General features: G+C 41.3%; 1 protein-coding gene across 3 annotated transcripts in view; it reads left to right on the top strand.

The window, feature by feature from the left end:
- The first annotated feature begins 531 nt into the window (after positions 1 to 531).
- Positions 532 to 14,144, top strand: part of Ildr1 (immunoglobulin like domain containing receptor 1) — a 32,994-nt gene continuing 19,381 nt past the window's right edge. For 2 of the 3 annotated variants that reach the window (XM_015486726.2, XM_048793957.1), the window contains exon 1: positions 536 to 806. In XM_015486726.2, the coding sequence (XP_015342212.2) occupies positions 752 to 806 (55 nt within the window). In that variant the 5' untranslated portion in view covers positions 536 to 751. Of the gene's footprint in view, positions 807 to 14,144 lie in introns of all 3 variants that reach the window. The other variant, XM_048793958.1, reaches the window with a different exon arrangement.

The following is a 14,144-nucleotide window of genomic DNA, read 5'->3' on the forward strand; positions in this document are numbered from 1 at the left end:
GCGGGGCGGGGGCACATTAGTGACGCCTACCTATGGATGGTGGGAGAGGGCTGTTTTATTAAAGTTTCATTACATTTTTTCTACTTTTTCTATAATGAGCTTCTGTTAATTTTACAATCGTGGAAAATTGTTTATGTCTGTGGTTCACACCTCACTTTCTAAGATCTTTAGTTTCCAGAAAACTTGAATATACATCCCACATAAATTTCATTAGTGTTTGTGTCGCGGGGAGAAAGTTTTCTAAGCATAGAGGAGGGGACGGAAATATAACACAGGAAACACACCCTAGAAAGTTTTATCCACATAATTCTAGAAAGACAGGGGAGAAGTTTGCAAGATGTGAGATTGCTGATGAAAGTCTGGAGGAAAATGGCAACGTTCTGCAAGGCGGGCGGGGCCAGTGGCAGGAGAAGTCTTCGGTGGGAAGGAGAGTCACCAGGCAGCCTGCGGCGCCGGAGGTGTGTGGGTGGGGGCGCCAGGTAGGGCAGGTGCCCGAGGTCCTCCCGGAGCCGGGGGCGGAGCAGGAAACCGCTGCCTGGCCAGGTGCAGGGCGGAGCCTCCGGGAGCGCCGCAGGTGCGGATGAGCGGGTGTCACCTGCCGGGTGACCAGAGCCTGCCCTCCCACCGAGCGGCGCTGGGTGAGGGGAAACCCGAGGGGATTCTTTGGAGATGAGCGTCCTGGGCGGCGGCTGATGAAGAAAGACACAGAGTCCTGAAACCCCTGAGCTGAAAGGGCCAGAAAGGAGTCAGCATGGGCTCAGAGCTGCCTCCGTCTTGGCTGCTACTCTTCACCTGGCTCCCAGCAGGTGAGCCGTGGAAAAATGGGACCCACTCTGGGCCCAGGGAGACAGGAAGCCATTGCTTGGCCTTGCAGAACTGGCCACCAGCAAGCAGTGGAAGCCTGGACTGCGCTCTGGCGGTGCTCCGCGCAGGGACTGGATCGAGTTTCTGCCTGTAGCAACCTGTTGTTTTCCTCTTTTATTAGCCCAGGTCCTTCCAAAAGAAATCCAGAGCATTTGGACTTTCCCTCCAGATCTATTCTTGATCTTTAAAGCTAAAGTGATAAGAGGGAAAAAAAGCACCATTCCTAAAATTCCTAATTACTTTCCCTGTTCATCTGGTACTTGCTTTTTGGTTATAGATATACTAGCGACCATATTGGCCCAGAAGTGCATTTCTTTCATTTCTGAGAAGTTATAGTGTATCATCAGCATATGAAGGAATGTTTGACAGAATCCTATTTTATAGGACCCCAACATGTGCCTTTTTGCTAACAGTGTTCAGTGCCACTTTCCTACTCTGTAACCACTCACTTCCTTAACTTTACCCCTGCTTGTTAACTCTCCTTCAGGTGCCCAGCCACCTACTGTCTCAGCTTCAACCTCCACACTAACTCCCTCTCTATTTTGGAAAGCATGATTTTGAGTGTCTGGGTATGGCTCTGGAAATAGAATTGAAGCATGCACCAGGTAGGAAAGGGTAGCTGGGTGACAGAATGTGCAGGCTTTTCTGGTCTTTTTCAAATTTAGGTGTAGGTGTGACTTTGCGAACAAGAATTATAAGTTCCCTTGGAAGTTCCACCCTGTTTTATATCATTTTACCTTTCTCCCCTACCACTTATCTTTAAGTTGTCAGTGGAAGTTTAGCTCAGAATTTGCTCATAGACCAATATGAGTATGGTATGTTTTTTGAGGGGAAAGAAAGATGTAATATGGCCATGTAGGCAGAATTTCCTTTTTATAGGATTGATAGGACAGAAGCTGTGCTCAGGAGTAACCAAATCTCACCCAGACAGGATTCTACAATAACTTAAACTTAATGCTAAGAATAAAAGCAAGGGAGGGTTGGGAGAGGGTAAGAAAAACAGAAAGTTAGTATTGCCAAGGCCCTCTGGCTTACAAGATTTTCTGGAGAATATAGTTCTTATAAATTGTCTGATACTCACTAGACAAGATATTGGACACCCACAGTGCTTAAGAAAATGGGCTAAACCTCACCTAGATTTAAGTACCCAAAATTCCACTAGAGCAGTCACCAACTTAGACTGTGAATGCAAATTCAGAAAAATCCACAGCTCACAGTCTTTTCTCAGTGCTCTGCATGTTCATCTCAAACTCCACAAATCTGGGGTCTTCAGAAGTTATCTGGGCTCTCTTTTCAGAGAAATAGAGGTCTGCTCTCACCTTCCACTGGGAATCTCATTCTCACAGTTAGGATTTTAGAAACAGCAGTTACCTGGGTCAATAAAACAAGAAAAGAAGTCTTACAGATGAAAATCCCTGTAGGGTATTAACCCAGTCCTTAAATCATCAGCATAATGTTTTAAAAAGCTATCTAACTCTAATGAACAATATTGAACACTGAACATTTTTCAAATACAGTGATTATAACCAAAGAGTATATTCTTAGAGTAACCAGCTTGCTAAATGGTCAGGGACTTAAAATCTCTGTGCACCTGCCACAAGGTATTAGTAGCTCAGACACTGAAGTAGTACAATTACACAGACTGCTGTATTTGCCTGATGTGCCTTAAAAGGAAGCCTGTCTGCATGATATGTTTTAGAAAAAGAGAGTGCCAAAAGAAAGAAAGTCCTAAAATGAACATCTAAGTCCACTTTCATTTCATAAATGAGAATTTAAGATTTCAACTTTAACTCCAACACTTTGAGGGGAAATAGCTATTTTGGCAGATATTTTCCCTGAATATAAATAAATAAATAAATAAATAAATATATATATGAATGTAAATAAAACTACACTCATCTATTTAATGTGGTTTTTCCATCAGTAATGTTTATGTGACTCTCTGGGCAATTTACAAAATTATTCAAGGTTCCAGTAAACAGTGATGACAATAGCATATGAAAGGTTTTCGTGATGTGTAATTAAAATGAAATTTTAAGGCACTTTGTTCAGTGCCTACACAAAACAAGAATAATAAATATCAGTCTGGTGATAATAGTAGACTCGATTTAGGACCAAGTAGGGTTGTTTAAATCTAATGTTAAAGAAATTAACTCCTCCTTCCCCTGTGGCTAAGAAAATGAACAGAGAGATGACTCTGTTTTTCAGCTTTTCATCACTGTTACAAAATAACTAAGATAATCAACTTAAAAAATAGGAAAGACTAGGCACAGTGGTGCATGCCTGCCTGTAATCCCAGTGGCTTGGGAGGCTGAGGCAGCAGGATTGCAAGTTCAAAGCCAGCCTCAGCCATTTAGTGAGATCCTAAAGCAAGTGAGACCCTGTCTCTAAATAAAATACAAAAAAAAGGCTAGGAATATGGCTCAGTAGTTAAGCACCACTGGGTTCAATCCCTGGTACAAAAAAAAAAAAAAAAAGGAAAGTTTCATTTTGGTTCATAGTTTTGTAGGTTTCAGTCATAGTTGGCCCCCTTGCTTTGGAGCCTGTGACAAGGCAACACACCATGGTGGGAATGCTTGGTAAAAGAAGCTGCTCACCACATGCAGTCAGGAGCAAAGAGAGAAAGAGAAAGAGATCTGGGTCCCAATAACCCCTTCAGGGACATGCCCCAAGTGACCTAAGACCTCCCACTAGGCCCTACCTCTTAAAAGTTCCATCACCTCCCAATGGCACCAAGCTGGGACAAAGCCTTTAATATCTAGGCCTTTGGTGACACTGCAGATCCAAATTGTAGCGATGATTATCAGGTTAGAACTCAGAATCTACCTCATGTTAACTGCGACTTAGGTAAATTAATTAAACTCCCTTTATCTGGAAAACAGATAAACCTCTACTAAGTAGCCCCCTGCAAACCCAATAAAGCCACCTCTTATCAGGTGGATTAAGATCAAGCACAGCATCTATAGCATGGTCATCACTCAAGAAATATTAGGAATGAGTCCATTCTTTCTGTTCCCATCTCTTTCTTTACTTTTAAAGCAAACCTCCCCAAATGTCTCTTGAGATCAAACTGAAAATCAAGCTTCCTTTCTTTCTCTTCATATGTTTTTCACTATTCCCAGCTAAATACAGTTTACAATGGACATATATGCACATAGGCAAGGTTTATAAAAAAGAAACAAAAGGGTCACAAAATTCTTGTTACCGTGTCAGATAAAAATCATAATATCAAATGTTTAAATTCATATAAATTAATCCTGACATTAAAACTATTAAATAGAAAAATCCAGTAAGTTCATTTCCAGTAAATATGTATTTTGGAAAATCCTATATTAGAGTGTGTTCATTGTGGTCCATCACCTGTTCTCTTCTGTTTTCAAAGAAGAGTCATCCCAGCTCTCTGATTAGCATTCAGATTCCCACAACTGCAAAGTATAGGCCACTAGTATAATGGTGTCTGGTTTAGGTACTCATTGGTTAGTGTGGCTTGGGGCCCTGATGGAGGTTCTGAGGTCAGGGAGTCTTGTGAAGTTACCACAGTCCTCATGCTCTGAGCTACGGAAAAATTAGCTGACAGAGGTGGGTGGGTTTTGTTTTAAATTTTTTTCTTTAGAAATACATTTTTATCACTCAAATGATGCCTGGATACCTGCTCCTTAGTGCAAAATATTAAGATAAGGTGAAAGTACCTGTAGCTCTTGCATTATTTGCTAATATCTCTGGTTGCCTTCACCCAACCTCAAAGTTTATTCTTGGAATGAAAGTTTATTCCTGTCCCCTACCTCCAGATTCTAAAAGGATGTGCGTCATTTGTGCTTTTGTGAAAATTTTTAACATTGTAGAGTGGTGTTACCTTATAGAACCACAAGTTATTAACTTGTAATGTTTTGGGAAATCAGAAAATGTATCCCTAAGGTATCTTTAGATGCCTTGGAAAGAGAATATCCAGACTAGTAATCTCCCCTGAATGGTGGGGAAGAGGAGTGGATTATTCCACAGACTTCATGGAATCTGATGTGATAGATAGCAGAGCTTCTCTGTGATAGACACAGGTGATAGATAAGAGACTGCCCACTCAGCTTCTCCTTGCCCCTTTGGAGGCTCCTGAAGTACCTCCCCAGAATCCCAGTGCTCTGTGGACACAGGCAGAACTCCCATCCTCTGTCCTCCCCTCTCAGCCAGTTGTACAGATAGGGAAATCTTGTGTCTTGGACTGGGACAGGGGAATGTTTGAGAGCTGGGACGAGAACTCTGGCACTCTCTAATCCTTTGCTCTTTGCCCTATCTCATACGGTGGTGGAGCAGGTTTGTTTTGTTTGATTGAATCCTGGTATACAGAAATAGAACCAAGTTTGTCTGACTAAATGCCGATTATTAAACCCCTGGTCCCACCCACAGTACAGTGGAGAGAGATGTTGGGTAATTAATGGATTGTTGACCTGGGTTTCTTTTAGCATAATAATTTGTTTCATTATTTGAAGTCCTAGGGAGAAAATAAAATTGTTTTAAGAACTGGGAAGATTCTCACATCTTATCTTTCTGTAGTTCTAGATCTCCTGGTTTGCACATGTTAGAGGACAGCAGTGTGATACTTTTCTTCATTTCCCATCTTCAGTTAATCCCCCAATACCGTTGCTCAGTCCCCTGATCTGCTGCTGCTTTACTGTTGTAGGCGGCAGTACTCTCAGTAACCTCCACTGAGCACTTTAACTCTGTCCTCCTCTCTAGGTCTACTACCTCTCTATCCACTTCCAACCATCCTCCACTCAGATGATAGGTTAACCTACCTGGATTAATTTTTCCCATCTTCACTTGAATCGTGAACCTCCCTATAGCTTATAAGCTTTTTGTTTGGAATTCAAGGCTCACTAACTTGGGCAGCCTTGTTCCCACTGATATGGGCATGGTTTAGTGTACCCCATGTCCCCCTAAAACACTCAGTTCTTCCTTGCTTTTAGTCTGGCTATTCTACAAATAGTTAAGTTTAACCATTTGTTCTATGAACTTTTAGAGCACTTAAAATTTGTTCCAAACCTATCTTGCATACATTCATTCTTTCATTCAGCCAGTGCTTAATGCAAGCTATGTGCAAGGCATTATGCTGCAAACAAAAGCAGTCATGGCCCTCACTGCCATGATACTCACTGTCAAGAAGGGATACAAAGAAATGTACAAAGGCAACTGTGAAAGAGGCATATGGTACTACAAGAACGCGTAATGGATGGATTTTGTTCAATCAGGAGGCCCTCCCTGAAGACACAATGCTTGAATTGATAGCTGAGGAATGATCATTCTAAGCCAAAGGAATAGCATGTGCAAGATCACTGGATGGGAGCTCAGTGAGTATGAGAGATGGGAAGAATGCCAGTGTGACTATGGGGAGGCAGCTACTGGGAGTGTGGTAGAGACAAAGCCAGAACCGCAGGTAGGACCAGGTATGCTTGTTTTCATGGGCCATAGTAAGAGGTTTAGTGTTTGTCTTAAGAGCAATGGACAAGCTATTGGAGGTAAGAGTTAGGGGATGGAACAGCAGTATGGAATCCATATAGAGGGAATTGGAGGGTGTGCATGAATGAGGGCAGATAAGGCAGAATGCAGACTGGAGGTTATGGCAGCTTGTACTAGGATGGTTGTGAAGGTGGAAAGAGAGAGATTCCAGAAATATTTAGAAGATAAATAAACCCAACGTGATTACAGATTGCATATGAAGAGTGGGGGAGAAAGAGAGATCAAGGATGATTTCTAGTTTTTGATCTTGTCCATTCACTAATAAACATGTAAGAGACCCAGGTTTGTATGGAAGGATGGTGATTTATGCTTGATTCAGAATATGAAACAATCAAGAAGAAGCATCAGGAGCATTGGATTCATGTATCTGTGTAGTGCCTTTTTGTACAGAGATAGGATTTAATATTTAAAGCTCTAGTAGTTTCTGAGCCATACTGTAAGACTTATCCATAACAAAGTATTTTGTTTATGTGTTTATACTTGTTTACTGTTGACTCTCTCAGTGAATGTAATTCCTAAGAGTAGACCAAACTTGTCTCTTTTATTTGCTGTTGTATCCCTATCATCTAGAATAGTGCTTGGCTCAGAACAGGTACTCAAAAATTGATGAATATGTGCATTCTCATGGGGCCCAAATTTGCATGTGCTCTGAGATTAGTATGTGGGGACATGAGTCACTAATCTGGGTGAATGGCTTTGGGAAACCCCGAGTGTCTGCCCTTCAGCCAGGTCTTATTCTTTACCCTTAGTAACCAAAGGAATGTCAAATTCAAATCACCTGAGTGGCTTTTTTTTTAACCTAATAGTTTATCAAAAAATTTTTGAAGATTGAAATTTTCCCCTTTTGGAAAGATTGTGGTGAAGCACGGATCTCTTATTCATTGTTCACAACATTTTTTCCCTAAAATATCTATTAAAATTTAGAAGACTTATTCCCTTTGACCCAGCAAGCTCACACTGAGATACATATTCTACTGAAATAAAAGTATGCATGTAAAGATATACCTATATAAAAATATTCATTTCAACCCAGCATGGTGGCATATCTTGTAATCCCAGTGACTGGGGAGGCTGAGGCAGGAGGATTAGAAATTCAAAGCCAGCCCCAGCAATTTGGTGAGGCTCTAAGCAACTTAGCAAGACCCTGTCTCTGGGTAAAAAAATTAAAAAGGGACTGGGGATGTGATTCAGTGGTTAAGTACTCCTGTATTCAATCCCCAGGACCAAAAGAAATTTTATTTCAGCAATTCTTGTCAACATTGTTCGTAATAGTGAAAAATCAAAAGCAACTTAAATTCCCACTATTAGAAAAATGTGTAAATAAATTACACTTCATCTATGGAGTAAATTTTCATATAGTCACTAACAAAAATGAGATCTGAATGTACTAATATAGAATATGCTATTCATTTGAAGAAAAAGTTGCAAACCAATGTGTATAATATGATTAATAGTTTTTAAAAATAATATAGGAAAAAGTGTAGAGGGTTGTACACCAAATTATCACAATAGTACTTCTAGAGAGTAAAATTCATGGCAAGCAAGGAGGAACTTTCTATTTTACCCTTCTCTATTGTTTATTTTATATTAATCAACAGAAAGAAATATGTGATTCTTTTCTTTCTTCCCCCCACCCCTGGTATTAGGGATTGAATCCAGGGGCACTTTACCACTAAGCAATATCCTTAGTTTTTTTTTTAATTTTTATTTTAAGAAAGGGTTTTGCGGGCTGGGGACGTGGCTCAAGCGGTAGCGCGCTCGCCTGGCATGCGTGCGGCCCGGGTTCGATCCTCAGCACCACATACAAACAAAGATGTTCTGTCCGCCGAAAACTAAAAAATAAATATTAAAAAAATTCTCTCTCTCCTCTCTCTCTGTCTCTCTGTCTCTCTCTCTTAAAAAAAAAAAAGAATTCCTCTCTCACTTAAAAAAAAAAAAGAAAGGGTTTTGCTAAGTTGTTAAGGCTAGCCTTGAACTTGTGATCCTCCTGTCTCAGCATTCCGAGTCACTAGAATTATAGGTATGCACCACTGCATCCTGCTGAAATAGTGTTTCTGTACAAAATGATGGAAATACATTTGTGAACATCCCTTACATTTATGAAGTCTCCTCAAAGGGTCAAATCTCATTTAGAAAATTTATCTAAAAGACAGGTGGCACATTAGAAACAGCATAGGCTCCGTGGCCTTAAGTAAGTTAATGTATCTTGGGTGATTTTCTTCACCCATGATATTGAGGGGGGAAAAAGCCCACATATCTCCTGTTTTGTTGGAGTTTTTCTTTTGTAAATATTAAATAAGATAAGATAATGTAAAACAAAGAACTCAATATCATGTCTACCAAGAAAGTAAGTGCTCAGTGTCCATCACTGTCCTCTACATGTTTAGCTCCCTGCCCCTCTAGCCTAGCACTGTTCAACCAGACCTTGTTGAACACACGATACCTGGACAAAATTCCTCCTTCCTATCTCACTGTCCTCACCCCATTTCTCCTGTCTCAATACTGCCTCCTTTCTTGTCCGTTATTCATTGCCAATCTCTTTCCTCCTTGATTCTTCTAGTATTTACACGGTTATCTAAGGAAATGTAATAAGTATTGATGGTAAATATACTTGGGGAGATAGCTTGCTCAGACGTAAACTCTGATAGGATTGAACATGTGTACTTTTTGTTAACCTGCTGAATAGAGCTGAGGAGCCTGTGTTTTTGAGAAACACACAGAACCCAGAACCCCCATCTGTGTCTGCATCAGGCTGCAACCATTACCAGGCATGACTATACTCTGTGGCTTTGCCTACTACCCTGTATTAGTTAGCTTTACAAAACTCTTAACAAAATACCTGAGACATCAACTTGGAAGAAAGGATGATTTTGATTCACAGTTCTAGAGGTTTCTGTCCATGGTTCATGGCCCAGTTGCTGTTGAGCCTAAGATGAGGCAATGCATCATGGCAGAAGCACGTGTAGAGCAGAGCAGCTCATTTCATGGAAGCCGGAAAGCAAAGAAAGAGCTGAAGAGACCAGCATTCCACAATTCCCTTTGAGGCCCCATGACTAAAAACTTCCCATTAAGCTCCACCTCTTAAAGGCTCCACTTCCTTCCGTGAGTGTCTAGCTGGGTTGTAAGCCTTTAGCACATGGGTCTTTGGAAGACATTCCAGATATAAACTATAGCACTCCTTCTACCAAGCCAGACCCCTTTGTATGGAACAGAGGAGGAAACACCATGTAGTCCCCTCAAAGCACTCTTTAATTTAAAATATTTTATTTTGCACCTATATTCCTATACTATGTAGATGATATCATCTATGAACTGGAACATCTTCCCCAATTTGATACAACATAAGAGAGACAGACTGAATTAAAAGATGTACAAAGATAAACCTGTGTTTGGGAATATAGGTATTTAGCTGCCAAATACTTGGCTTTTATAGGTCTATTTTGCTTTTACTTTACCCTAGGATGGTAGTGTCCCCTTGGCATAGCACCATGGTCTTGGAAAGTACCTTGTGGTGGGAAACAGAGAATCCCCTTTCCCATCCGTCCTTCCCATAACTCTAACATCTTATTCTAAAGTTTCCTTTTCTACCCTTCAATGACAGGTCTCCCTCTCTTCCTCTTTCACAGATGAGGAAAACCAAATAGGCTCACTGGTATACAGAGCTACAGAGTTTTTAATATATTAATTCATTTATTGCAATGAAAAGACTATAATGATAGTTTTCATTTGTATAATTTTAATTCTTTCAAAATGATTTTTTTTTTTTTACATGCTGGCCTCTAATTTAGTCTCCTAAATTAGACAAGATCAGTACAAATGGTACAAATGAGGTCTGACGTGTATTGAATGTCTACCATGTGCCCGGCTCTTTGCTAAGTGGGGAACATTTATTATCCTTTAACCCTAGGAGGCATGTATTGACATCACATATAATTTTGCATGTAATGAGAAGGTGTAGTTTGGAAATAACTTACCAGGCCTTTAGGGTGAGGAGTGAAGGCAGGGTCTGAACAGAGGGAGTCAGGCTCCAAACTTAAAATTTTCAAGAGCAAATGATAACAGACAGTTAGGTGGTGATGGATCTGGAAGAAGGAAATGCCCTTAAATGAAGGGAATTTAAGAATTTGGAAACTTTTGGTGCTAAGTTTGAAAGAACAAGGATGCCACCAAGATGTTTATTTTGAAATACCCAAGGGGCTATTTCTCTTTTTGAAGCTGCACATATTTTCAACACAGATTCTGCTTGTTTTTGGTCTCTTCTTCGAAACCCTACCTACTTACTGCTTAGTGTGGATGCCCAGTATGGTTCGTTGTACAGAAAAGCAAGAGACTAAGGGTAAAGAGAGATGGGAGATTTTGGCCTTTGACATAGGCTTTTGCTACTTACTTTTTCTCCTTCCCAATCTGGAAAATTGATATTTTTAACAGTCCAGTGCCTGACTTCCACCTTGGAAGATTACGCTTGCCTACTTGGGAAAAAAATGAGTTTTATGTGTCATTAGGACTTAAATTAAAATCTTGGTGCTGATATGTATTAGGTTAGGTGTGTGTTGGTGTGCACATGAGGGCTTGGCTAATATTCTCTGAACTTTTGTCCACATAGGTGAGCAGAGCTGATCCTGCTCTAAGGGGGTTTTGAGATGATTAGTGACAAAGAACATATATTATCTGGTGGACAAAAGATGCTGAGGGCCAGCAGCAGCAACTGAGAAGGAAGAAGTTTGCTGGGTTGTTAAGACCTCTTCTCTGGGGACTCTTCCATGTGTGTGGGCGTGGGTGTGGCAGGGCAGAGGGTGAAGGTGTGAGATCTGTGCGAGATGATGTGAGGCTGGCATTCCCCTGGAGGGAGGGTGAGTGAGCTCAATATGCTCAGAACACGTGGGGATCTCACATATGTTAAGCCTCAAAATTCATATGGCGGGGGGGTGGTGGTGGTGAAGTTGTAGAGAGAATAAAGAGCACCAGGCAGCAGGGCCAGCACTGACGCTGGCAAAGGTGAGTTGGGTTCCCCAGACGTGCCTTGCCCATAATAAGGGCATTCACATAAGGAGATCTAGTGTGTATTTGGTGATCAAGGTGATCGCCCTTGTCCTCATTTCCCTCCCTCAAAGGGATCAGATTCACCAATCTTCAAAGCTTCTGGCGCCAGCCAAATTTTTTTTTTTTCTGACCCTCAGCAAGCCTGCCCTCCCCTCTCCCAAATGCTCCATCTCTGTACAAGTAATGTTGATTAGAGTCTTTGAATAGACTATATTAAATTACCCTTCCACCAAATAAAGAACGGGTAGGTTATTAATCGCCATGCTAGAGTGGCAATTAATAACCTGGCCCCAACCGCCAATTTGCAAACTTTGAATACTAATTATTCTTCTTTTTGTAAGAAATAGCCAGGCAGACTGGCAAGAACACTGCTCGGGGACAGAATGTTGACTCTGACTCCCTTAGAAAAACATAGATGGAGACGATTCACTTAACTTTTCCAAGCCTCAGATGTGTTGCATATGAAGTGAGCACAGCTTGTCTCCTTCCAGGATCATGTTAATGTGTAAATATATATATATTGTTTTTTTTTTTGGAAGGTGCTATGTGAATCTAAGGTTTTGTTTTTCTTCAGTCAGTATGTTTTACTGAATAAAACATGCCCTTGTTGATAATGGCAGTCTCCACTCGTTACCAGAATCTTATTTGTAGTGCTTCTATTGTTCAGTGAAATCTGTGATGGCTGAAAGCTGCAAGGTCTATTTCAGGACAATTCTGGAAGAACAAACAAACAGCAAAGGGGTTGGTGAGGGAGGAGCAAGAATAAAAGAATCAGACTGTGAAATAATCCATGATAGACTTAAGGTACGCACAGGGGCCTTCCATTCTGATTGGCCTGAGTTCTAAGAATCCTATGGTTGGTAGAAGTAGCAGCTATTTTCCCCCAAACTCCTGAAGGTTTATTCTGAAAACAATGCTCTTTTCCATTCACAGCTGAATAAGGAAGTCATCTTTCTTCTACTTTGATGCTTTAGAAAAACATACAGAAATCACCTGTGAATTGGAAATAGGCAGCGGATTGTGATTTAGACTCCCCACCATACCCCAGCCTCCCACCCATGGCTGCCATCAGCCCCCCTTGTTTATTCCCCCACCTCCCTGGCAGCCAGAGGCACCAGCTTGAGTGGATTCCTCTAGGCTTCCCAAGTAACTGCCCCTTCCTGATGAAAGTCTTTGCTTACTCTTTTTCTTCTTTCCTCGGTGAGTTTCCCTGCCCTTTCCCTATTTGCCTGCATAATCCTAATCCCACCTGAGCCTTAGGGTCCAGTTTAAATCCCTTTATTCTGTGCAGTCTTCCTACCCATGTCTCCCCTGCTGCGCAGCAGAGCCCTCTTCCTCACATCTGTCATGGGAGCAGGGTGGTGGGGAGGGGCATCTTTATCACAGCCCAGTCCTGGGGACCTGTCAGGTCATTTCTGAAGGCCAGAACCTGCCCTGAGCCGCATTCCAGTGTCCCTTCTGGACATGAGAAAATCAGGTGACAGTACTTCAGAGGATGGTCTCATGAGGGCTGTGGCCAGAGATGAAGCAGGACCCAGAATCACAAGGCTTTCGCTATCAAGACAGGCCCACTACAGGCCCACTGAGCTGCTTTGTAAATGGGGACACTCCACCAAAATGAAGGTGGCTCCCCCTGAGAACTCTCTGGAAGAAAATGCTAGAATCCCCTTCTCCTTGGCTCTCATAAGGGAAAAAAGGGAAGACACTCAGACGCGAACACGGCAGTGTACGTGTAGGTTCTGATCCAGGCATCAAAAGTGAATTAGTTCATTACATTCTTGCCAGGACCTGATGAGGTTAATGCAGGTTAATGATAAACTCTTTCTGGAGATGCTTGGACCCAGAAGTGTTTTAGATTTTTGAGTTTTTCAAATTTTGGAATATTTGCATAGATTTTACCTGTTGAGCATCCCTAATCTGAAAATATGAAGTCTGATATGGTCTAATCAGAAACTTTTTGGGTATCATATTAGCATTCAAAAAAGTTTTGGATTTTGGAACATTTCAGATTTTGGATTTTCAGATTGGGGTGCTCAAACTATAGTATTATCATTATTTCCACTTGGAGCTGAGGAAATAAATGCTCAAAGACAATAAATAGCTTGTCCCATGTCAATGAAAAAAAATTGTTTTGAACCAAGTTGTAACTGAATCCAAAGCCTGTGGGTTGATTTTTTTTTTTTTTTAATCTACTCTAGACCGGTAGTTCTCAAGTATGGTCCCTAGAATAGTAGCATCAACATCTCCTGAAAGTTTATTAGAAATATAAGTCCTTGGGCCTCACCCAAGTTCTATTGAATCAGAAATTCCTGGCATAGGGTCCAGCAATGTGGGATGTCTCCAGTCCTGCTGGTGATGCACACTCAAGTTTGAGAGCTGCTAATCTATACTAACTCTCCCCCAACAAGAGGTCCCCTGGTAACTCGGCCTAGAAACCATGCTAACATAGGAACATGCCAAGACATGGTTACTGATTGACCCCTGACTGTGCCAAGCCCCACCTGGTATTTCTGTGCCACCTGGCTCCTCCTCAAGGTACGTTTGGAACTTTAAGGATGCCTATAGGTTTGGAGGGTTGTTGTGAAGGAATTTTTTAAAAGACACAATTTCTCCAAGTCTTTCTTAATATGGTTTGTCACCATCTGACCATTGATGTTTGATTTGCTCTGTGATTATGTTGACTGGCTGTCAGATTTTCACTGGTTATTGTGTCCTTGGTCATTTATTCCATC

This window comes from Marmota marmota, unplaced genomic scaffold (assembly GCF_001458135.2).
Source record: "Marmota marmota marmota unplaced genomic scaffold, marMar, whole genome shotgun sequence".
Classification (NCBI taxonomy): domain Eukaryota; kingdom Metazoa; phylum Chordata; class Mammalia; order Rodentia; family Sciuridae; genus Marmota; species Marmota marmota.